Raw genomic sequence first — 27637 nt, forward strand, 5'->3', positions numbered from 1 at the left:
ATACCTCTTCGGTGGTAAAAACAAACCTTTCGCCTAATAACTAGTAAATCGGTTATCATATCGCTAATCCTGTCACACATGTTCACCAGTCCAAAAGATCCGTACTTCATTTTTTAACCCCTCGCTAAAATCCCTAAAGAAATCAAATTAAGGCTTCTAAAACCCCTTTGATGAAAAGTTTCGTGCCTCCATGGCCCGTGCCTTACTCAGCAAGCAAAGTTAGGCTTCTAAAACCCTCCCTCACAAAAAGCCTCGAGCCTTCTAGCGACCCTGTGCGCGCACACCCTGCGTTGCCATGGCGACGCGCATATAAGCGTGCGCCGGCGCCGCTCCGCACAGTACCTACGCGACGCTAGCCCGTACGCACACGGTGAGTTTACCGATTTTTTACAAGTGCTTTGGGGTTTCGAGTGGTTTATGTGGATTTTAGTGCTATTTTAATTTTGGTTATTTAGTCAAATAATCGCTTAATACGTTAAAGCTTAAATATGCTGAAACTGAAAGGTTGTGAAGTTTTTAGAGGAGAAGATGTATTTTAAAATGTTGTGTCTTTTGTTTATTTTTAGTGAATTTACCAAAATTCTAATGGCTAAAAAGTTTTAACAATAGATAAGAAGTGAGTTTATATGTGCTGTCAAAATAGTTTGTAAAAAGCTTCAAAAAGCTTCAGCCAGTAGCTCAATGATAAGCTCATCAGAAGCTCATCAATAACATAAATTTAAATCAGTAACCAATTGTCCAAAAAAGTAGTAAAATCTCCAGAAATTTTTATTAAGTTTGTTTATCAAAATACAATTGTAATTGGATTGACCGAACAATCACATACAGGCTACATTTAATTGTAATTCAACATTCAACAATTAAAAATAATATAAAACTACATACATACAAAAGTTTTGCATAGTTTACATCAAGGTTTTATTTGAGATATTTATGCTTTTATGCAAGTTTTTCACCTAAAATCTAAAACCCGCTAGATATTTAAATCGTCATCAAACTTCTGCGAAGCGCATTGGGAGTTTTAATATCATTTGTGTTTCCCGACACTGAAAAAACATCAGCTTTTCTCCCATTATTGTATGTTAGGTAAAAAGTAAGCTCAATTAGCTCAACATACAGATATTATTGACGCCACTCTGCAATCCGCAGCATCATCTACGACGCACATAATATCTCGCGAATCTCAATCCAATTAAAACGGCTGGAGCGCTCGTCACACGCCGCGGTAATATATTCTCCTCATTATATCACTTCCCTGGGAACGTCACAGATTGCCCAAACCAGCCATTCAAAAGTCCACGGAGCCCTAGGCCCTCCGTTGAGGCTCCGCGACAACACTAATAATAAGAAAAAAAACCAGCTCTTCTATAGTAGGTATATCTGGTTCCGGTCCACAGTGACGAACGAATTTTTTTAATTTGGTGCTCCGTCAAATATTTCTCTTTCCAAAAGGTTCCGTCACCAAAAAAGTCTGAGAACCGCTGGCCCAAACGTTATAGTGACAAACCTTACTTTTCTCTTTGCTGGTAATTTTAGTTTGCACTAATTCACTAATGTAGGTAACATTTTTACAAGCAAAATCATAAAAAATGTATTAGGCAGAGACGTCAATTTTAGAAATACCCATGTTTTTATTGAAAGAAAAATTGATTAATTTACTACGTTTTCTTTAAGCTGTATGTTTTCGTATTCTATTTTTCTTTCAAATATAAAAAAAACAAAATCACTTTTCGGAACTTTGAAAAAACTATATTTTTTGTTTTATATATTATATATATATATATATATATATATATATACATATATATATATATATATATATATATATATATATATATATATATATGTATATTGTTTTTTTTTCGTCCTCACGTAACCCCGGCATTTTGCCACGGCTCATGGGAGCCTGGGGTCCGCTTGACAACTAATGCCATGATTTAACGTAGGCACTAGTTTTTACGAAAGCGACTGCCATCTGACCTTCCAACCCAGAGGGAAAACTATTAGGCCTTATTGGGATTAGTCCGGTTTCCTCACGATGTTTTCCTTCACCGAAAAGCGACTGGTAAAATAAATATCAAATGATATTTCGTACATAAGTTCCGAAAAACTCATTGGTACGAGCCGGGGTTTGAACCCGCGACCTGCGGATTGAAAGTCGCACGCTCTTACCGCTAGGCCACCAGCGCTTTTTCGAAATCGAAAAAAAGCCGGGATAACGCGAGGAATATGATGATATTTAATCCCGTTACAAAATATTTCCAACATGTAAAACAGGAAAAGTACCCTATGAGCTACAGCCAAGAGCAATAAAAATCGGTAATTTTATATGAAATTAATATGTCAGCTAAAATTCATATGTATTAATCTTTTATAATCAGATTTTAGTAAAATAAAATTTATGTTTACGTAAGTTCATGTTTTAAATGTTTTACTTCAAGAAGCTATAAAATTATACCTACCCAAGAAAGAACAAAGCACGCAAATACAAAGTAGGTATATAATGCTAAGCTTAAGTGCTTGCGTTGTATTTATAAACAAAAGAAAATTGAATAGCCTGACGAACAAAACTTGGCTTAAGAGGGGCTAACGCAAAATCGTAGTTTTATATTGAATTTTTACACGATTTAATCAAGGACAAATACCATGAAAAACTTCACAAGGAAACAAGCCTATATTTGCAAGGACTCCAACCAAGACCTTAATTAATGTGTTAAAGGTTGGCTGAATAGAAGAAAATCTTGAAAACATGTCTAAGGGTGGTATTCCATCGGTCCAATTTCTTTGTTGTCCAATGTGTATTTGCGTCTCACATTTTGCTTAATGAGAGAGTGAATCGCAATGCAAATTGGACAAAGAAATCGGACAAGTGGAATACCACCCTAATCGTCATTTATCAATTGTATATCGTTACCCTGCATACTATAGCAGTACCTATAATTATAAAAAAAGCTAGTGATATAGCCGAGGGATTCGACAAGCAAAATTTTAAACAGAAGTGTAAGTATTTGAGATAAAAGGCAAAAAGCCGCGTGACGATGGGCCTTATTCGAGATGTACAACTGTCAAATTTCGCATCCACATCAAATCAACTCTTGATTTAATCGCATATTGATTCTATCAAGTTTTGATTCAATCAACTGCGGATAATATCATTTGGTACAACCAAAACTCAGCTCTGAACTCGGGGTGGTTCGGTTTGGTTTGGTTGTCACCTACATAAATGTGGATTGCTAATATCAAATTTTGACAGCTGCACGTATTCGACAACTGACAATTTTCCCCACATCAACGGGAGATTCATTTGATACCTCAGTTATCGCTAGTCGAATAGGGGTCCAGATCTTTTGTTTCCTTCTCCATAATATCCTGCTGTTACACCCCCTCTTAACCCTTTTCCAGGCCGCACCAATCTACAAGATTTTCCCAAAAAATACAAATATATTCCAATTAATCCAGATTTGATGATTCATTTGAAGACAAGTCATATTTCCCGAAAGTTTAATCTAATTTGAACCTTAAATCGGAATGCTAAAGTTGAAATTCAACTGGCGTGTATGTGGTCGATTAATCGTACTATGCCTGGAAAAGGGTTAATGTGTAATTTCCTTTCAAATAGTCTGATAGGTCCCAATCGTAATGACGCCTGATACCCCAGTCACGCATTCATTACCGACCCCAGTTGATATGGAAATGCCCGCGGCACTGTCTGCTTGAACGCATCGTTTACATGAATATTTGGCCTAGATAAGCCTGTATGGAAGGTGATTAGTGTTCAATACAACATAATGTTGGTACATCATTGTAAATTACATATAGGTACCTATCTAGTAGGTATTTAACTTTTGTGTCGCTAATGTCGAGTAGCTGAATGACGGTGAATCTAAGAGTTTGGTCACCTTGATATCTATATTTCGCAACTCAGGAAAGTAAAATCCTAATCGTATCTATAGTAAAATATCCTAGATGATGTCTAGTTTTCGATTATTTCTCCTTGAAAATTGTTACATTGAAAGTTCTCTACAGTTATCTTTTTTTAAAGCTGGAGATCATTTGAAAACGAGAACTCGATAATTGCTTACCTAATTAATTTCCGCAGGTCCAATCGAAACTCTTATGGTCCTCTCTACCTACCTTTGGCCTCTGTTTGATCCATCATGAAGACGACATCCTGCATTTATTATACAGGGTGGCTAAAAAAAAACTGCATTCCCTTTGCCAGGAAGGTTTTGGGATTATACTGAACAAGTTTTACTATGGGACCAACCCCAACATCACGAAAAAATATTTGGCTGGTCCATTTTCTATGGAAGGGTAAATTTTTTTTTTCGCGATTTCGGGGTTGGTCGCATAGTAAAAGCTGCTCAGTATAATTCCAAAACCTCCCCGGCAATGGGAATGCAGTTATTTTTTAGCCACCGTGTATATCTGTAATTATTTGTCAAATTCCATAGACCTTTCTTTTCCAAAAGTGGGCCAAAAATAATTGAGTTCTATGTATATACTTATTCATATTCATATACACATATACAGCAAGCATATCGACATTACCCAAGTTACGAAAATAGCAGTCGTGTTTCATTACTCGTGCCACACACTGAGTGACTGCTCGCGATTAGTCCCGCACGCTCATCGTGTCAAAGATCAGCTACCATCATACCATCTTTCAGCATGTCTCGTGCTCGGGCAGAATAGGGCATGCTGCGGCAGGCGCTTATACCGTTATTAAAAAAACTTTAGAACTACCTACTTCGACGCTTGGCAACGCAAGCGCCTACGACACTTACATAAAGTCTCTTTTTCTAAGAACGAAACATATGGAGACACTTAAAAGAAGAAGGCACTATCAGACTAGAAGCTTCATAGGGCATATTGACTTTTTGATTTAAATGGTGTAGACTGGCTTGTATTTGGAAGCAAATCGTGATTCGGTTATTTTTAATTTAATGAAAGTAATTAAGGTCGAATTAAAGAGTAAGATGTTTTTAATTTGAAATACCGGTACCTACTCCTCCAAAAAAATAACGTATTGTCATACCGTAGCGTCAGTATAAGAAAGCAGAAGTACCTATTTACTAGTTACTCAATATTTCAATCATCATCCTCCTAGCGTTTGTCCCGTACTGTGACGAGGTCCGCTTTCCTACTTTTCTCCTTCCACTTCGCACACACACACAACATTTAAATAAAGATAGGAATTACACTGTAAACTACAAATTTCGTTATTGTTAAGTTAATGCCGATGTTTTTCCCATTTTAATCTAATCTAATTTAATCCCATTCCATCCACTCCCATTATAATTTAATTTAATTGTCCACATTCCTAGTTAGTATTTACCTCAGGTACCCAAGTTTAGTACCTAAGGTTCTGCCCTAATATCTTGTATTCGTAGATCCTAAGATTGCTGTTCAATTCTTAATTCATAAAATGCTTTCTTTTCTCGTGTCTTATACGATGGCTTTATAGGTAGGTAGGTAAGTACATACTTTTAATAGAGAATCGGTGTGAGGTATAAAGATATAATTATAATATAATTAATTATACCTACCCTAAAGCGAACTCCTCGCATGACCGCCCGGAGCGGCCGTCCGTCCGTTCGTCCATCTGCCCAGACTTTCTCTAATCTAGTTCACATAGTTACATAAAGTGTATGAGAGGATCCAAACGGACTGATTCTCAGAGCCTAATGTATACAATTATAATGACCTAGGATAGGACTATAACGAAATAAAATTAATCGTCTCAACAGTACATAATTGCCTTATTTCTCAAACGTTTCTTAGGGGTAGGTAACATACAACGTACAACGTCAATACTTGGTGAACTCCAACACAGTGAGTTCTCATAAACTTTAAAGTCGCTATCGCATAACGTGATTCGCTGATTCCCTTGGAGTTTCAATTATTCGATAAACTACGGCAAATGATTTCAATACGGCTAAGTATAATACCTATTAGTCATCACCAACAACAGGCCATGGTCAAAATCTTAGCAATAAAACAAGCTGTATAGTAGAGCCAACATCCGGTGAACTTTTCGGCATGGGAATCACAAGTTGGGATGGTGGAATGAAAAATGTTCACCTGATTTAATGTCCACTATACACTTGCGTCTTTTTGAACTAGCAGTGTTCTCTACAAATTAGTGTCTGTGCCACTTTTGTCTTTTTGTAGAGAATGTACATATAATATACTACTTGACAAAAAAGCCTACTGAATGTACAGTACCTACGTAGGTACATATGTACGAGTATATCCTTATAATTTTGGCATTTATTACACCAAGTTTTACAGTTCCAAGTACCAAGTTCAAGTAGCACAGCATCGTAGCAAACAATGCCTTCGATTATAAGACCCAATGTTAAAAGTATTTTACTTACCTTCTGAATTTGCTTTCAGGTATAGCTTAAGCTTTGTGAAGCGGCACCAACATGATGCTACGTTTGTCAACTTTTATTGGTAAGTACTTACCCACTAATTTACTCTTACCTAACAAACCCCAATCTACATAATCAGACTATTAAACACTCGTTGCGAAAGTTTACCGCAATGCCATTTTTAACTAATCTGACAATTGACATTGACAGATTCCTTAAAAACCATGCTACTTAAGAATCATAAGATGAAAGTTTAGTGTTCTGTGACTCTAATTCTATTGTTTAAGCGCTGTCAACAATAAAATTTAGTAGACAGTATAGTAACTTCAAATGAAATAAATACAAGTAGGTAATTTAACAAATGATATTTAATTATCATAAAACTTTTTATAAATTTAATTCCTGAGCTCGGAAGACTATCCTTTTTTTATCCAGACTAAAGAATGTTTCATTTTCTATATAACCATGAGTACGTCAGGTAATTTGCGTTTATGGTACTACGCGTCTGAACGACCGGGAGTAAACCTATTATAGAGTTGATATTTAGGACTAAGTTTAACAATATTCTCTGATGTAGTTTGCCTAATCATTCTGAACCAAGAAATTAGTTCACATTTCTCTTAGTTGATTGTAATCATAAGTACCAGGTGATTAACCACAAATCTAGTGGATCGATATGAAGTCCCACTATAAATCTGTCCCACCGTACAATCTAGGTTTATAATCAATGTTGGTTAACATACTGCTTATAGCTGTATTGTTGCAATAGCGGTATTAATTACAAGATCAATTTCAATCATGTCAATCACGCTTCACGCTTGACCAGATTAATCGCGGCCTACAATTATATAGGTACTTAGATAAGAAAATCCTATGACATACTCAAGTTTTTACGAGAAATGATTAAACGGTACCGGTCCAATAGCGTCAGCCTATTGTCTTATGTCTAGTTCTGTCTAGTTGTACTTAATAACACTAATTTTTCACACGCTCTTGATTTTGAATATTGTGGCAGGTTACGAGTACTTATAAATCTTATTATGCACAATGTACATTAGGGTAACCCGATTACCCGATATGTCTACACTCGCGAGCAATGAAACTGAATCACTTCACTTTTGTAAAACCTGAAACAAATAAAACTTGTGGTGTTTTTAATAGGTTTATTTCTCCTGATTTTTTTTTTCCAGGATATTTTTTGCATGAAAATTTGAACAGTACTAATTAGAGCGGAAAAACCGAACATGTGAAATGATTCCGTTCCTTGGCTCGCGAGTGTACCTAATGTGTGTATGACGTGTTATTACCGTCTAACGCTAATACACTAGCACTACCCCAAAAGTTAAATGTTGCACAGTTAACCAAAATCATCTAACCGAGTTAGATAGACAGCGTTTATTACAAGTTTTAACATAATAATAGTTTTTATATTACTTTGCATTGTGTAATTGTGTGCTAGATGAGCATATCCTGGCTAAAATATTAACGGAGAGATTTGCATATGATTTGTATAATTAATCATGTTACTTCACTGAGACTAATTAGTGTCGAGGCAGATCGTTGATCAAAATAACCGTAACCCCAGACACGCCTGTTACTTTCGTATTACATATAATTAACAGTATTGTAAAAGAAAACATAATACCTACCTATCTTATTTTTTGTTTTACCGAGTAATCGCGACTTTATAGTAACCTATATACACCTTATAAAACAAAATCCCCCACGGCGTCTGTCTGTTTGTGTGTATGTATGTTCGCGATAAACACGAAAACTACTGAACGGATTTTCCTGCGGTTTACACTTATCAATAGAGTGATTCTTGAGGAAGGTTTAGGTGTATAATTTGTTTAGGTTTTGTGTATCCCGTGCGAAGTCGGGGCGGGTCGCTAATTAAGTCTAAAAGCTAAGCTCAACTCTTAATACTCGTAATGTTTCTGGCCTCTAATTTTTATGACTGTTTCATTTTGTCAATGTTATCGCGACAATACTACAATACTATGTTACAATACATTACAATGTTATTACTCGTGAGACATTTTTTTATCTCTATGTTTGTAATTATTTTATTACTCTTAGGGCCACTTGCACCATTCCACTAATCCGGGGTTAACCAGTTAAACCTGGAGTTACCATGGTTACCAGTACAATTTGACACTGGGTTAACGGTTTAACCGGTTAACCCCGGGTTAGTGGGATGGTGCAAGTGACCCTTAATAACATACCTACTTCTAGCTGGCTCACTAGTAAGAAATGTTTCACATTAAAAGGAAATCATTAACTTATTATACTTGTAGGCTATTTATATTGAGCTAGGTATCCTAGGTTAAACAAAATGGTTTCCCTGAACCTGACACGCTGCTGGCGTGGAACTTAATGTCCAGACAACAATTAAATTAATTTGAATAAATTACGATTTACCTATTTAAGAAATACTAAAGGTTTTATTAATTATTTGGATCATATACATTTTATTGTGTGGTTAACTCGGTCGCGTCTTTTCTGTATACATCGCAAAGTTAAGAGAAACAACAGCTATTTTTTACGCGGCCTTACAAGCGGGGTACATTTTTTCAGTAATGGTCTAAGATCCCACATATATGGTCGACCTTCACTAATTTGTCTGACGGATGAAACTATGAAAATATGAAAGAAAATATGTTCCGGAACATAAATAAATAGGGTTGCCTAAAGAAATATAATCAAAGCTATTTTTAATAAATTTTTGAAAAAAAATTTTTTTCGGCAAATTTCACCGATTTGTCTGACGAACGAAATAAGTTTCAATGGAAAGTATACAACTTGTACAACATAAATCATCTAGTTGCCTATCTTTTTCCGGTTACTATTATGTGGTTGCCGTGTTTAAAGAGGCGATTTTATATCGATAATTGCACTCATCTGTCTGACGCTTGAATATACATCAAAATGGTGGTAATTTTATTGCAAATACAATGGTATAGGGTTGCCTGCGAAAATCCGGTCACAAATAAGGGTTGCCAGGCTTTTAATTAAAATAAAAAGGGAAGACTTTTAGCGATAACCATACCCATACTATGAGGTTGAAACGATAAAAAAAATGTCACACACATTTTGTTTCTTTCAAAGCGATTATTTCCGAAAATATTCACTTTATCAAAAAATGTTCTTCTAAAACCCCTATTCATTTTGAAAGACCTTTCCAACAACATCCCACACCATAGGGTTGATACGAAAAAAAAATCCTCACATACATTTTGTTTCTTTCGAGGCGATTATTTCCTAAAATATTCACTTTATCAAAAAATGTTTTTTTTGTAGAACCCTATTTATTTTAAAATTCATATCAAATGACATCTTACAACATAGGTATCAAACGAAAAAAAAATGAAAGAAATGTATGTGACCATTTTTTTCGCTTCAACCCTATAATGTGACATGTCGTTGGATAGGTCTTTTGAAATAAATACGGTTTTTTACAAAACATTTTTTGATAAAGTGAATATTTTAGGAAATAATCGCCTCGAAAGAAACAAAATGTACGTGAGGTTTTTTTTTTCGTGGCAACCCTATGGTGTGGGATGTTGTTGGAAAGGTCTTTCAAAATGAATAGGGGTTTTCGAAGATCATTTTTTGATCACGTGTATATTTTCGGAAATAATCGCTTTGAAAGAAACAAAATGTGTGTGACAATTTTTTTATCGTTCCAACCTTATAGTGTGGGGTGTTGTTGGATAGGCCTTTCAAAATAAATAGGGGTCTTAAAACAACATTTTTTGATAAAGTGAATATTTTAGGAAATAATCGCCACGAAAGAAACAAAATGTACGTGAAGATTTTTTTTTCGTGTCAACTCTATGGTGTGGGATGTTGTTGGAAAGGTTTTTCAAAATGAATAGGGGTTTTAGAAGAACATTTTTTGATAAAGTGAATATTTTCGGAAAAATCGCTTTGAAAGAAACAAAATGTATGTGACATTTTTTTTATCGTTTCAACCTCATAGTATGGGGTGTCGTTGGATAGGCCTTTCAAAATAAATAGGGGTCTTTAAACAACATTTCTTGATAAAGTGAATCATTTCGAACATAATCGTTTAGAAAGAAAAAAAAAAGATTTTTCCTTCTAACTTTTGAACCCTCTGTCCAAAAAATATGAAAAAAATCATGAAAAAAATCATGAAAATAGTGCTTAAAAACTTAATCAAATAAAATTAAAACAAACTTGATCAGTTAAGCCGTTTATGAGTTATCGCTAAAAGTCTTCCCTTCTTATTTTAATTAAAAGCCTGGCTACCCTTATTTGTGACCGGATTTTCGCAGGTAACCCTATACCATTGTATTTGCAATAAAATTACCATCATTTTGATATATAATTCAAGCGTCAGACAGATGAGTGCGATTATCGATATAAAATCACCTCTTTAAACACGACAACCACATAATAGTGACCGGAAAAAGATAGGCAACCTAGATGATTTATGTTGTACAAATTGTATACTTTCCATTGAAACGTATTTCGTTCGTCAGACAAATCGGTGAAATTTACCGAATTTTTTTTTTTTTTTCAAAAATTTATTAAAAATAGCCTTGACCATATTTCTTTAGGCAACCCTATTTATTTATGTTCTAGAACATATTTTCTTTCATATTTTCATAGTTTCATCCGTCAGACAAATTAGTGAAGGTCGACCATATGTGGGATCTCCTACTATAAGTACTTGAGACTCAAATAAGATAAAAATGATATATGTATGTATCTTTTATTGTATTGTCTACAGAAGTGGCCTTTTTCTGAAATGTATCAAATGGGTCAACCATGTGCTTTATCTTTTCGGTATTCAAGTAAATTTTAAAGATAAATGTCAATAAAATGAATTGATTTCCTTATGGTCGGAACATGCGGGGACGGAAAAGCAATATCAATTATGTGAGCACACGCATCATGTCAATAATCTTGTCTAGATTACCCGTAATGACAGGGTCAAAGAGCCACAACACAGTGACTTAGGGTAACATTCCATTTTCCATTCCATTCCATGACCGCAGCTGCACTACTAGTACGAACGCGTATTGTCTATTTCCATAGTAAAATGAATGGCAGTGCTGCTGTCGTTGGAAATGGACTGTCACCTTTACGCATGACACGTGACTGTTGCATTCTTCAAATTGAATGAATATTCAGTAAAAGGTTTGAAGTGAAAACTTCTTTAGCGGCGCTGTGCACTTTTTGAGGTGGGGAAAAAATGATAAACTCGAGACAGCGTAAGGCGTAACGCGTAAGGCGTCTTTCCTCTCTTTCTACCGCACGGCGAAAATGTATGCCTGAGCCTGCTGTTTCATGTAGGCGGCGCAGGGCGCTTGCGTGACGTTATGTTATATGTGACGGACAATGTCATTGTTTTTTTATTTAAATGCCATCTAGTGAGCTTCCCTCAAACTGGTATTAATACTCACAGTGATGTACTTAGGGGTTTCAAGTAATGCGACGATAAAACGCTAGATGGCGTTAACCTCAATATACATAGTGCTGCAGACATTTTGCACTATATGGCCCTGTTATTAATATTTTGAGTTACAATGTCGTTAAGTTTTCACTTCTACCGGCACTCCCGGAGTGCAAACCGTTGTTTTTTTTTTAATAAAATTATGTAGACTGATTTAGATTAACAGGAAAGGGAATGGCGTCACGTGACCACTTCTCTATACAAACGGTAGTCCCAATTTTCCTCTCTGGATATTAACATTTATAAAAATATTTTTATGCAATTTGATGTTTATTAACAACAGCTATGCCGTTTGATTTTTTCCGACTTTTTAATTATTGTATGAGTTAGGATCAATTAAAACTTGATATGGAATTTGTTTTTCGCTCCTAACTTTTGAGGAAAATGGGAATTTTATTTGTATGGGGAAACGGTCCACTATCGTCTTAATAAAGCTCAAGGTAAGAGGTCTTCAGTACCTCGTCTTACACGTTATATAAAAAAATCGATCTAAGCAACAACATAGATTTGTAATCAAATGACGTATAATCCCGTCCGAATTAACTAATTTGACAGTTTAATGCCGTGGGTGCTTGCATTCTCAGAACTGTCGCTTTCTCAAACCAATTATGAGACACGTCGGTAAAGTGCTAAGCAATACTTTTTAATTAAATGTCTCTTTTTGTTAGAAAACCATTTGCTTCGATTAAATTTGTCTTGATCATAATGCTAAGATTGTACGCGTAATTTGATTCATTATTATGGGAGATAAAAATTATGGAGTGCGACAAGATTTAGGGCCAACACTGTATACCTATGTAGATATTATAGTTTGACATAGAATTAATACCGCTCAGTAATACAGTATAACCCATGTAAGCGTACACATGCGGTTTTACTGTAAATAAGTACATGAGCTTTTATGTTACAGGAGAACAATTAAATAGTTTGATGTTAAACTTGCGATACAGCGGGAAGCGTGATAAATAAATAATATAAATTAACGCTGTGTTTCGAATTTCGAATTCTTCAGCACGTAGGGTGATGTTAAGTACTATACCTTCCATGCGGTTTGTCAAAAGGCCCTTGCTGGCTCGCTTATAAAAGTCATAAAGTACAGATTCTAGCTAGGATTCTGTTCAGGGTATAAGCAGTAGTTTTATATTACACATCTTGGCTACCGTATGGAATCTGGCCTACAGCCTGCGGGCCACACATCACCCATCGTTACGATTACCAACACTCCTGCATCTCGCAATGCCGCCGCCTAAACACAAAAAAGGCTTATATCAATAGAAGACGTGGACTAACAAAAACATTCTTATTTAACCATTTGTGCCATTCTCAATCAAAAGGGTACTTATTGACGTTTGCCAATAAGGCGCTATTTCCATATAGCTTCAATTTGAAATCAACCTTATCGACAACCGACAATATGGTAACTACAGTCACCAGCAATAATAACACAATAAAGACCGGAAAATATCTGACTCGATCTTATTATTAGAGCCATAAAAGCGTGTCACATACTTATGCGGCCTTCGAAGAGTGACATATTATTGCAGGTGACTGTACCTTTTGGTTGACAACGTCACATTTGTAGATCTTATATAATTGGGATAAGGTTCACGACTTGTTCACGCATAGTTAGTTTACTGCATTGAACGGTGGTATGGAAATAAGACTTTGTAAAGTTCGTAGTTGGAGAGGCGTTTGGGAAAAATGCACCGAGTTTGTTTCATCTTTACGATAAATGCATAATATTTCCTTGAGACACCATGTATGATAGCGCAGTAGGGTCAATACCCATAAAATCAGACCACATAATAATTACACTACTACTGAATAGGTACGTACTGTAATAGTACATTACGATACAAGTGCGAAAAGTAGGAATGCTAATTACCTTTTCGCACGTGTATTTTACAACGTTTTACAGTACATATGTCCCTTTAAATTTTAACATAGGCACGTATTGTGCTAATTACCGCTCTAGGGCGGTAAAGTAGCACCATATGTAGGTACTATAATAGTACATTGTGCAACATGGGGCGTAAGTTGAATATTGCAAACGAGAGTAAGTTAAATCGCGACGGCTTGCCGGAGCGATTTATAGACTCGAGTTTGCAATATTATTACGCCCCGAGTTACACACAATGTTTTTCATCACACTTGCGATACAAAAATTAAGTATAAAGACAAGAAACTGTTAATTATGGCACTAGAAACTTCATAACTCCCTAGGGAGAACGCTTTTTCTATAGCTCCCGCTAAACCTGCGTGCAATTCCACATTTACTGAGCGAGTGTGATGAAAAAATCATTACACTTATAAGATTCCGTTACATGGCTACGCACTTTAGAATACCTACAACGCTAAACATTATCTTAAATCTTTAAATGCTTGCTAGAAGTTTAAAACAAATAAGTTTATATCTTCATATAATCAACGGCTCATTGCTTCGACAATGCAGCATTTTAGGTTAAGTATTAGTACTAGAAGATTACGGTATTAGAATTATGTGCTTAAAGCCGGCTGCACCGTATGTTATCTTAAACATCAATACATTTAATTTACTCTAAGTATTTATGTTATAAGAGATACCGCTGGAGTGACGAAGCCCAAAAAGACCTGTCCGCCCTCGGAATACCCAACTGGCGTGATGTGGCGCAGAATAGGGCAGAATGGCGCTCTCTTGTGTCAGAGGCCAAGATCCTCTTTGGGTCACTGAGCCAGTGATGTATGTATGTATGTATTTATGTTATAAAGAAAAACGTACATAGTATAAGTATATCGCAAAATTATTATACATAATATAATTACATAATTGTAACAATTTCTGTCGCGAAATTATCGAGGTGTGATTAACTTTAACTATGTACATTGAGAAACGCAAACTAAAATCAATTAGCCGCACTTGTTTGACTAGAGCAGAACAATGCATGCGTGTAATTTATCTTATTAGGTATCGTTTTAATGTTCTATTGTAGATAAGCGCCATATGTTTAATAGATTTGGCTTACTTAATCTAGGCTAAAATAGCTAAGGACCTTTTTTCTCAAATATGTACTTATACAATTTAAAAACGTGTTTTCTTTGTTTTTAGAATCGCATTGAGTTCAAATTATAATCAAAAAACGTAACCACAACCAACAGAACATAAGCACTTATCAAATTAAAATTACAAATCGACCCAGCATAGCTACATATAGTTTCCACTAAATTTGTAATAAGTACCCGTTATCTACCTGCCGCTATTCGATTTAGTAATTTTTAGGTAAACCGATATGAATTCGAGATCCGCTTACTAGGTGTATTGTACTTATAATGGAAGATCACACTCATACTAGTTTTCCTGAGCCTTCTCAAGATGGGAATTATAGCCAAGAAACGCTACGTCAATATTATTAACCCGTAGAGCAACGGTTGCGACCGCGCCGTCTCATTGCTGATTATATACGAGCGCCGTGCGATGGGTAATCCGAAGCTGATTAATGAATATAGTTTTGCGACCTCAATAACCAACGATATCTGGTAAGCGTGCAACGCATCTTGGGAACGCTTCCTGAAAATTACGATAGCTTTATTATAATTTCTGAGAAATGAATTTACTTCTGAAAGCGAGAAATGTTGAATTAAATCAGTCCTTCTGAAAATCCAGCAAATCTATCAGACAGAAAATAAATAAACTTCAAATAAAAATATATAACTAAAAACTGGAGTATTTTTGTTTCTCAAACGTTCATTAATCCTCTGTTATCAGCAATTTGCGATTTAGAAGCAATTTGATTCAAATGAGCATTTTTTTAATGACAAGTCATATTTATAATGATAACGGAGCCCTTTGAAATGTTTTTTCTGCTAAAAACAATGATTTACAAATACCAAAGACTTTTCCTTCTGATTGATGATATATTTTCTCTAAAGGAATTTAATCAGTGAGTGATGTAAAATTTAACCCGGTGACTTCGGTTACATGGGTGTCGCGTGACATAGTTTCCATTAAGATTCTGACATCCAAAGTTTTCCACCTTAATTATCTGTCGTAGATTAATTGAAATCCATATAGGTTTACGGAAGAGCATAAATTATATGACCTATGTGTACATGTGTAACTTTTGGTTCATATAACTACCTTTCTATATATCTTATTTAAGCAGACAGCTCTAAAGTGTGATAGTTATGTAAGCAAATTAAAATTAGAATTATTTATTTGGCAATCTTAAGTGCAAAATACTGCACGTACGGTACCTGCGCCAAAGAAGGCCCGGTTCTTAAGCTTGCCTAATACTTTTAAAAACGTCATATTTTTATATAAGTGGTAAAGGGTTGAAATTTTGGGTCCATGTTCGCTATTACTATATAGACAATACTGCAAATGCAATACCTTCTGTAGTGCAGGCGGCCGATTTTTGAATTTCGACCGCTTGATTTCGTGTATTTCGTTGAATAATATCTCCACTTACTACTTGGCATTTAAATTCTACTAATAAAATTGAAAACGAGTGGTGATAACACTCGATTCCCAATTTCTATCGCTCGTATTTCAAAAATTAGCATTTCACCGCTTTCCACCGATTTTCGAATGACGGAATCGAGCGATCGAAATTCAATAATCGCCCCCAGGTACCTTTCATTTAGTTATAGGTAAAGTAATACTTAATAATGAATCTTTGAGTTTCAAGTTTCCAACTTTTAACAAAAGGTAGGTACAATACGACAGTTATGTCAAAATGTCAGAACAGTCCCAATAATTCGTTTTCACTTGATTGCTTTAAAGGTCACCGAACAATGTCCAGTTAGTGATTAGGGCCAATTTGGAGTTTAGGTACGAATACAACCATTAAGAATACATTTAGACTTTTGGATCGTGAATCGATTATTATCAGCGATGGGAAATAAGTACTTCTCTAGTTCATTATTACCTACTAAAATTATATTATCCTTGTAATTTTACCTAATTCTAGGCCTAAAGCGGTTTAAAAAAACACAGATTATAATGGTTGTCTTGGAACCAAAAAAAGCATGTAGTCTATAATGTATTCAAACGATTACAGCGACATCTGTGTTAAGCTTTGCATGTTTATCCTCACCGTACAGAACTACGTTATGCTAAACTAAATTATTCTTTTAACAATAAAGAAGTTGTGAAGGATTGTACAATAGTCTAATAATTGGTAAAGGAAGTAAGCCCTTCATTAAAATTAGCAACGCCTTATTATAAAATCTTATTCAAAGATAATAGCGGGATATTATTCTTTAAAATAATAAACATCATTTCCGTTATTGTAACCTTCAGAGACATGAAGTACCTAGTCTCAGACAGTCGTCCGAGTGCTTGTCACTATCCCAGTATATGTCATCTTTAAGCTGTCTTTGTCACGGTGTTGTCAATTAGAGGTGTCATCTATTGGGCATTAGCATGTCGAGCACTAGGTTTACCTTACCTGTACCTGTTGTCACTACACCTTATAAAAAATACTTAAATTACCTTAATATAGTAGAGGAATGAATAGTATTCGAAGCTTACTGTGCTTTTGAGTTTTTAATATCTATATCTGCTAGATTTGTCTGTGTGTATAGGTTCCTTTAGCCATATTCCCTAATAATGTTTGTTGTTATTCTACTAAACCATAACGCTAAACATTTAATCACCCAATTATGTACAATTCCGCACAATTTACAAGCATGGCTTCATCCTCGTGACCAATTTGAGCAGCAGCAAATAACATGACGTTCTGCACTTCTGCATTGCCAAGTTTTATAATAATTTGTACTGCACATGATCAGTCCCTATCCCTATACATACTACAGTAAACTTGATGTTTGGACATTGTAATGGAACCTTGGGTGCAGTTCCTAATTTTAATGAAATTAGAACGTATGCAAGCAGAATTTTTAATGTTTCGACATAAACCAATTTAAAGAAATAAAATTGCTGTTTTTAATAACGCCACCATGGGGCCGATATTTGGATTTCGATCACTCGATTTCGTGTATTTCGTTCAATAATATCTCCACTACTAGGCATTTAAATTTTACTAATAGAATTGAAAACGAGCGGTCAATACCACTCGATTCCAAATTTCTATCGCTCGTATTTCAAAAATTAGCATTTCGCCGTTTTCCACCGATTTTCGAGTGACGAAATCGAGCGATCGAAATTCAAAAATCGCCCCCCATGTCGCAATATTTTGTAGATAGGAGTCAAAGCTACGGTTTTGTCCATTTTTTTATTTTAAATTCCTTCTTTATTTATGTTGTGTATCCCAAGAACACTGTACGCACGGTGTAGGTAGTAGGTACCTATTACCTATTGGTTGAAAGAAAATCTTACATCTCTGATATAGTAGATAATCATAGAGATAGAGGCATATTATGCCTTATTAAAACGCATATATTACGTGAAACTCATCACACCTATTCCCAGCCCTATCGCATTTCCCATTGCACACCATTTACTAAATCTAACTTACACAACAATGACATAAAGTGTAGCGGCAGAACATCTTCGCACGTTATCAAGGTACGTCTTCAAACCAAACCCCTGCCGCTCCCAACCGCAGCTACCAATTAAAACTGATCTTTATATCCTGATGAATAAAGATGTAGGAAATCAGGTCTGGTTAGGTGCCAACTGCACATTTAAGCTTGCGATGTTTGAAGTCTGGCTTCCTAGTTTCGTTGTACTATTTCGTGACGATTCAGCACGAGACGCCTTCAGCGTGATAATTTAAAATGGTGTATGTTTATTTAATTCCAAATATACTTAAGCCTTTTATTATATACGCGGTTTTCACGTGGTGGCGGTTTGGTTTGTTTCTAACGTGGAACGTTTCCCCATACTATCTGAAATAGATAAACTGAGTTTTTCCTTTAACACCTTTCAAATGTTTAATGCACCATTCTCGATCATTTCAGGAAAGTAAATTAACTATTAAGTAAAGTCAATAAAGTAAATTGCACAAATCTTGAAGTCTTGCAAAATTATCTTAGAACCTAACGAATAGTTAGGTGATACTCGTACAGTCCTACTATTACAGGTATCATCCTTCACAAGATCTACTCCAATGATTCAAGTCACCTTATTAATTTTAATGATTTTACAAACCGGCATTCTAGGCGTTAAGAAACTAAATAACATATCTCCTGTGCCCTGAGCTAGAATCATTACACTTTGCCGAACCAAAACCACCTTTAGATCTTCCAGATAGAAACTATAAAAGTTGTTAAAGATTCACACTTAAGTTATATTTCGTCACCGGCGAGATTGTAAGAAATCGGTGAAAATCACTACCTTTGCACGTTCGTCGAATGATCTTAATATTGCATTGGTGCCTTTAGATAATTGACTACCTCGATATCGATCATTATATTTCTCAACTCGTCCCCGTGTTGTATGGGTGTTAATGTAAACGTCCGTTTAAATTATGGTGTTAGTAGTCTGGCTTTGACCTCGACCCGATGTGCGAACTATGTTGACTATAACAGTGAAAAAACAATGGCAAAACGACCAATGATGACCCTTTCACAATGGTGAGATAGTAAAATAATTAATGACGCTTGACGTAAAATTTAATATACCTATAGGTGGTTTAATTGTTCAAAATGATATAAACAATGGAGCCCTGAAGTGTAAACAATACTTGAACAACGTTTTTATAGCATATTGAATATTGAAGAATATATTTAATCGCCACTTCATATGATGTCTTCTGATTTTATAAAGGATTCAAACATTCTAATTTGTCATTTCCATAACACTTAAGTTCTAATGAGCTTTAAAGCCCAAAATGGTTTTTAAGAGCCAAAAGTCAGCCATCGTCGCATTGCCTTAATCCAAAATAACCCTAAACCAAAAATTGGCTTCATAAGGGTCCTTTGTTTTCACTCGTGCCATTTTAACCTGACGCTGCTATTCAAAATCTCAGATAAAAATTATTTAGTGATAACTTACATCTTAATATCAAGTACGGATTATTATATAGGTAGAGCTGCAATGAAGGAAGAGACCCTTAGATAATTATTGTAATAACGCACTTAGTGGCTTGCGGTAATGAAGATCTGTGTAAGACACGCGAGGAGGTCAATTTGACAAATTGTTCCTCGCCAAGGGCATGTCAAAACCGTTCAGGCCCATTCGTCTTAAATATTATAATAATTATTACGGCATGAATGTGCTGCCAGTGTATATGATCAAAGTTAATAAAAAATAAAAATTGCAAAAAACATCATAAGTTCATAAGATAACGATGTAATATACATTTCAATAGAAATGTGAGGTTGCCAAATTGTGTCAATTCATTCATGGACAGACTTTAGTTGGCTTCAGCGGTTTTGAATGGATTCGCGTAGTGATTTGTCATTATCGTAATATTGCACAATACAACTGTCAATGTTAAGAAAACGCGGTCATTTAGCACATCGCTCCCAGCTTCGCATAAACGCATTATTGCCAAAATCCCATCCAACCGCACTCTAGTTTAATTTTCTTCTATTTTGAATAAACCGTCATAGTAATTTATCATTATCACGACATTGCACAACCGCCAATGTCAAGTTTCCCAAGCTGGAGGCAATCAACGATCGCTCCCAGCTTCGCGCTAGCAAATTGCTGTCACGTGAGGCCGATCCGAATTGCAAACTAAACACCGTTTATCCGGCTGCATCTATATTGCATGTTACTACAATAAACTTAAAATTGGTTAGTGACCCTAACTGCAAAGCTCCTGGATTCGAGTTTCGGTACAGGTATATCGCGTATACCTAAGTATGTATGTAAGTGTATCTTCAGTAGTTCCCATAGTAAGTACAAGAAAGTTTTGCTTAGTTTGGGATGGCAGAGGTATGGGATAGTTTGGGTCGATCTGTGTTGATTGTCCCAAAACATTTTTCTCCTATTTAAAAATTAACAACCATAAATAATCTACATACCTACTCGTATGTATTATTTGTCCATGGGAAAAAGCATTTTTTTCTGAAACTCGATAGTTATTGTGCATAAGTATAATAAATACAGATAAAGTGAAAATTGTGTGACAAAGGTGGGCGACATAATTAATATGATTTTGCGTGCACCTCAAACAGAGGCCAGGCGTAATCGCAACCAGGGAGATATGCAAGCCCACTGAATAAAATAAAGTTCATTACACGCGCCATAATGAGTGTTGCTTCACTGAAAACTGTTTCATCTGCGCACACGAAACTACCATCGCCTGATCCTATCAGTTAATAGAATCATTTGCTTTTGTATTTCTTTATCTAAAAGAACCCAATTTTGTTTTGGCCAAAGGCTGTGTACGAAGACGTGTAAATTAGCTAGTTACCTACTTACAATAAAGAATGAACCTAAATATATCTACTTAGATCTAGATCTAATTTCAGATACAAAGGGGCATCACGATAAACAATACGTACCTATACTTATTTGGTAATGTAGGTAAATGCCCGAATAAGTGCCCGCCATCGGCATTTCTTAATTTGGACAGCTCCAACTAGGTAAATGCAAATTTTCATAAACGCCTCTTTACGAAATCTAGGTCAGAGGATTGGTGGGAATCAAAACTATAGCACCTTTTATTTTTCGTGTATAAAGTTATTGTTACTTTTTGATTAGCATAACACAGTATTCAAGGGCAAAAATATAATGATAAAAATCACACACTAGTAGTATTTTAATTATTGCCAATTAGGTTTCATAAATAAGTGCATCAAATTATCAATTCACAATCAAACGGCAAAAGTCCTTAAGCAATATTACATTGGACTGATAATTGAATGCGGCAAATTGGAGCTTATCAGGCTGTATCGTTAGTACAATTAATGATGAGCTGGTTCCCCGCAGCTTCGCCAATTTCCCGACATTTGCGAAACAGTCTCACGTCTCACGCGATGGCATCTCCTTCATTCTATTGTCCAGACAACACTTAGGAACAAAGCGATGTTCAACTCTATGTTTATTACTTTATGGGTGATTATCATAAAATCTCTACATTCCGATACACTGCGGTGTTATTGTCCAGGAGGTGGCAAAGGAATTTGAGTTTTATATTAAGGCGGTTTTGATTGAATATTGTTTGTTTGCTGGTGCAGTACACGTGCTTGTCGAGGTCGGCGGTGTAAAATCATGCGCATAGAATTTTGCTTGAATTAGACACGGGGTACGGAAACTTATTTTATTTACCAGTATTCCTAAAATAAATACACTTTCTAAGAAGTACACATAAATCTACTAAAACTAAAGATACAATATACAATATTAAAACTAAAGTTAAAACTAGAAATAAAATAAAAATACAAACTATAAAATATACTTACCTACAAAAAACCAAACCAATTATAAAAAGAACACCCCGTCCAACAGGTCGGACTGCGGCATGGACCCCATGACACTGGCGGCGTTACCTCTCTGTATCGCAAGAGAAATACGTTGAGAGAGGTACGCACCAGCCCTGGGGTCCCCTGTGGTGTCAACCAGCCGGGCCGATAGTGCTCCTATGAATATTTTCATGTCGGCTGACCAGGGACCCAAAGTCTCAACCGCGAGCGCCGCAAACTCATAGTCGTTGATCAACGTCGAGTATTTGCGGCGCTTGAGAACTTGGGCCTGGTCAGCCGCAGCGCCGGCCCGAATGCGGGTCCCCTGAATGTGGGATTGCGCAAATGTGTCGACACATGTTGCGTCCCACACCAGGGCCCTTCCTAACTTCCACGGCACCAACGTGGCTCCGTCGGGACGCTTGCCGTCGTCCCTCGCCATGCCCACGGGTTCTAAAACCGCAGGCACAGACACGGTGGCAAGCGCGCGACGGACCAAATCGTTAATCGTGCTGTGGCGGAATATTCGGCCGGCGCTTCTTGAACATGAGAGGCCATGGCGGCCCAACTGGTCCACATCCTTGCCGCAGATGCACGTATGAGGAACACATATTCTGGATCCAAGCCTCAAGCATATTGCTATCCTTAAGCTACTTGGATCCAGAACAGTGCCGACCTGTCTAGATGGTAGAGCTTTTAACCAGTGGCCTGACTCGGGGACCGAAACTGCCAGGATGCGCGCACGCTCAGAATCGTCCGGGCTTTGTTCGATGAGTGCGGCGTGGGCTAACTTTAGTCGTGGGGAGTCCCAATCCCGTTGACAGTGACGGGCAACTGGGATGTCCGCACACGGGCATGACTCACACCAGGCCTCCCTGGCCTCCTTCAGGTTCGCTATCTCATCGTCAGGTATCGTAGACAGGTTTAAAATAATACCGACGAGAGATAGCGAGCCGTATACAGAGGCCAGAAAAGCGGGTAGAGCTGAACTGGCCGTAGTGCGAACGCCCAGTCCACCAAGCCTTATGGGGAGAACCGCTTGGGTCCATGAACAAGTGTCGAGATGAATGTTGAGAGTTTTGGAAAGAGTTGCCTGAAGGGAGGAATCGATAGAAGACAGGATGGACGGAAATTTCCAAATTGGGCAACTGCGGAGTAAATACGTGAATTTGGGTGTAAATAAGCAAAACCGGATGATGAAAAGAGCCATATGGGGATTTATTTTAAATAGAAGGTCTGATGTATTATTGAATAAATTTAATTTACAGTTAATAACGGGAGCAATAGATTCGTCAAAAATTGGTGAGCCTAAAAGGGTGAGGGATTTCTAAGATTATTTTAGGAAAAGTACCTGCAATTAGTATGAAATGCATCGTCTATAATTCAACCTATACGTGCAGCATCATGATTGTAAAAAAAAACCTACCAACATACGTATGTGTAATATGTATTACGAAAAGCTTATTAAGAACATGAGGTGTCCCCATCGTTGATCGTGAAAAGTCACTAAATACACATTTTGAGTTTATTCAATAAGGCTGATCTTCATGTATTACGATTGCAAAGAAAAACAGTAGTAACTGAAGACCCTTAATCAGAATAAAACAGTGAGTTCAGATAATAAGCCCAATCTGCCCAATTGTCAGCTTTTTAATATTTATTTTGTACTTTATAATAAAGTTTGATGATACTTAATAATATTTTTATATGATTTTATTTTATTTATTTGGGGCAATAACAGCTACATATTAACTTTATGTTGGTCAGATTAAAATACTGAAGTGAGTGATTATGATCTTAATGATAACCAAAGAGAGGCGTGAAAATCTTAGGTACTTAAATTACTTACCTATCATATCATATCATTTTAAATTATATCATTTTAAATTACTCATACTTTAATGGCAAAAGATACGGGCCATTTAAATACTAAAACTCGGATATTACGTACTTACAATATACGAGCGGAAGCAATTAAACAACTATATTGGACAAATATGCAGACGATCTTATTGTTACATTAAGCACAATGGCCATATTAAAGTTAAGATATTGGCAAAAACGTGCGATCCCGAAATGCATTGTAAGGCGACTAATTCGTGGGAGATTAGGACAATAGTTTAGTTTTAATTGTGCGGGTACTGGGTACCAAACCGTTTAACTTTAATATTTTTAGATCAAGGCTTTTCTTAAAAATGTTAATGAGCTACATGTTGAGATAATAATGCAGTGTACATAATGTTTTACGCGTTCAAGGGCTTTACCAAAACGTAGTGATTTTTAGCAATGTTAAGTTCGCACGAACACATTGTTTGCTGTGTGCACTAAATTTAATGAATACGACATAGATATTTGGTAAACAAGCCATTTAAATAAGTCGTAATTAATTGCAAAACTTCAAGCGTTAATTAATTATTCATCATTTTCATCAGGTGTTGATAATCTCAACAATCATACAATGTAAATATGTCCACAGTAAATAACACCCAATGCAGTTTTTCATAAATGTCTAACGCGTATAATTTTCTAAGATTACCATCTCGTGACTTTGCACATGACCCCATACATTCTTAAATAACATTATGTATTACATTGTCTCCTGCTAGATGGAAAGATTTGCTTTATCTCTCGACAAAACGTGTCTTTTTACCGGCCCATTGAACCTAGACTGTGAATTGAATGAACCTATTGTGCTCAAATCTATTTTTTCTTGTTTCAGCGTTACTGGCTGTTACTTTGGCCCAGAACGGCTATGAATACAACAAACCGAACCAACCGTTTGGATCGGGCACTACACCGAACCGACCCGGCTTCCCTGGAACCGGTGGGACCTCTGGCGGCTACCCCAGCTCTCCGACTGCACCATCTTCCCCCAATGGACCTCAGCGTGACGAGTACCCCAGCACTGCAGGCGGTTCTACCCCGGGTTTCCCTTCTGGATCTCCTAGCTACCCTACTGGCCCTAGTCAAGGCTTTCCAGGGTCTAGCACACGACCAGGACAACCTGGGCAGTCCAGACCGCAAGGTGGTGCCGGATTTCAGCCCACTTTCCCATCTGGGCCACAGAATGTTCCGGGACAGCCCGGCGCGGGACCCTCTGGAACCGGTTTCGGCTCTGACACTGGCGCCTACGAGGGTGGAGACTACTCTGCTATCCCCGGTGAACCGGACAGGGACTACCCCATCCTTACAGAGATCCCTCAGACGTCCTTCAGATGCGATGCTCAGGCTTATCCGGGGTACTACGCCGATGTCGAGGCCCGCTGTCAAGTCTTCCACGTGTGCGCCAACAACAGAACCTATGATTTCCTCTGCCCCAACGGAACCATCTTCTCCCAGCAAGTCTTCGTCTGCGTTTGGTGGAATCAGTTCGACTGCAACTCTGCCCCTGGTCTATACGAGTTGAACGCAAATCTCTACCAAGAATCCCCAAGACCCGGTTCTGCTCAACAAGACTACGCTCCCCAAGGTCCCTCAGCTTCGTACCCTGGTAGCATTGGTCCTCAAGGTCCTTCCTCACCTTACCCTGGCGGCAACACCCCTCAAGGTCCTTCGTCATCGTATCCGGGTAGCAATGCCCCTCAAGGTCCTTCATCTTCTTACCCGGGCGGCAACGCTCCGCAAGGCACACCATCCTACCCTGGCAGCACTCCTCAAAGGCCTTCCTCGTCCTTTCCCGGTTCCCCGCAAGGGCCTTCGCCGACATACCCTGGTAGTTCTGGACCACAAGGCCCTTCGTCCTCTTATCCCGGGAGCACGGGTCCATCTTCTGGTTTCCCAGGCTCTAGCAGTCCGCAGGGACCCACGTCATCCTACCCAGGATCGCAAACTCCGTCGGGTTACCCTGGCTCTTCTACTGGAAACTTCCAAGGGTATCCCTCGGGGGCACCTACTGGTCCGAGCTTCCCCACCGGTGGAAACACCGGGAGACCACAGGGTCCCTCCAACGACAACTACCCACAACCACCTAACAGAGAGTACCTGCCACCTAGAAATTGAGCCATCCCGATCTATTGGTAACACGATGTACCTACCTATTTAGATTGAAAGACTTGGAGCTGTTAAGTTACTTTTAATGTAGTCGCGTTGTGAAAACTACGTAAGTAGTAGTTGCCATAATGTTGTATTTGTAGCCAGCCAGTATTCTGAGGATTAACGTCATTTGACGCACAACTATACAGATATTTGTACAAATAATATTGGAGCTACTTTGGATATCAAGACTAAGTATTATTATTAAGTACTAAGTACTTAATAGTAGGTACTTATTACCTACTCATAGATCTATATTATTTTTTTGATTTCATGTATTAAGTAAATGTGTCAGGGCATTAAAGTTAGACAAACGATAAAGTTGGTGCTGCCTAATGTTTTAGCTTAAGTTTAGTTTTTAAGAACTTATACCTAGGTATAATAAGTATAAATATAAGTTTATTTTCCACCAAAATTCTTCCTCTTATAGTTTTGTTTGTCTACTAAACTAACAATGTCTATGTTTCTTTTAACTCTTGTTTTATTAATGAAATTATAGTAACCAAACGGTGCAAGTTGCTGTGCCTTAACTAAAGTTACCAAATCTAGTGTTCGTAAATATAAGATAATCATTAGGTAATCTTTATAAAATATACCCGACATTTAAAGCAATATGAACACTCTTTTTAATATGTGTAGATTGTTCAGACTTGAAATTTTGTGTTTATTAGGTAAGTACCTACTTTTCTAAGCATTTATTGAACTTTTTTAATCAAAATACTTTTATACTTCGAACAAACCTGCGGGCTCAGCATGGTTCCATTTTTATCGACTATCACTATGCCCGTCACTTTCGCACTTACATACTTGTTAAGCCCCCTCCAGACTATGCGCGTGAATCGCGGGCGAAGCCGCGAATGCGAGTGTGGAGTAGATTTCGCTGTCTGCGAAAATCGACTCCACACTCGCGTTCGCGGCTTCGCGCCGTGATTCGCGCACGAGTGTGGAGGAGGCTTTAGAACGTGACAGGCATGGTGACAAATGATAAAAATGCGACCGTGCTACTAGAGCTGGTCGGGATTAGTAAAATCACATAAACTAATTACCTACTAGATTTATTTAGTATGAAAAAATAATCTAGGTACCTATCCTGTACCGATATCATTTTGTAATTAGTTACACATCAGAAATACAATAAAATATTATGAGAGCATTTAAAGTTTTTTTTTTTCAGTTTTTTAATCCCTTATTCCATCTTTAGCAACCGTGAGATATCTTACCTCACTTATTAATCATTGCATTTGGATATACACTATTTACAGATTCAATAAACTATCATCAAACATGAATGTTATAACCGCAAATACTTAAATGCGTGTTCGAATATAGGTTACAGAGAATTTCTATCAACAACTGAAACTAAGGCGGCGGTTCGTTTAACCAGACCCCGCTCTCGACTGCCAGATGCCCTCGATCGATGCCCATACTAAGTATGTTCGTAAATGTATGT

At 37.1% G+C, this 27637-nt stretch overlaps 1 protein-coding gene across 1 annotated transcript; it reads left to right on the plus strand.

Moving 5' to 3' along the window:
• The first annotated feature begins 276 nt into the window (after window positions 1-276).
• LOC134789798 (collagen alpha-1(X) chain-like) lies at window positions 277-26602 on the plus strand. Its single transcript, XM_063760449.1, has 3 exons — window positions 277-370; window positions 6400-6459; window positions 24875-26602. Exons 2-3 carry the CDS (start codon window positions 6432-6434, stop codon window positions 26152-26154), a joined length of 1308 nt encoding a protein of 435 aa, XP_063616519.1. The 5' UTR covers window positions 277-370; window positions 6400-6431; the 3' UTR covers window positions 26155-26602.
• The last annotated feature ends 1035 nt before the right edge of the window (window positions 26603-27637 follow it).

Source organism: Cydia splendana, chromosome 1, assembly GCF_910591565.1.
Source record: "Cydia splendana chromosome 1, ilCydSple1.2, whole genome shotgun sequence".
NCBI classification, from domain to species: domain Eukaryota; kingdom Metazoa; phylum Arthropoda; class Insecta; order Lepidoptera; family Tortricidae; genus Cydia; species Cydia splendana.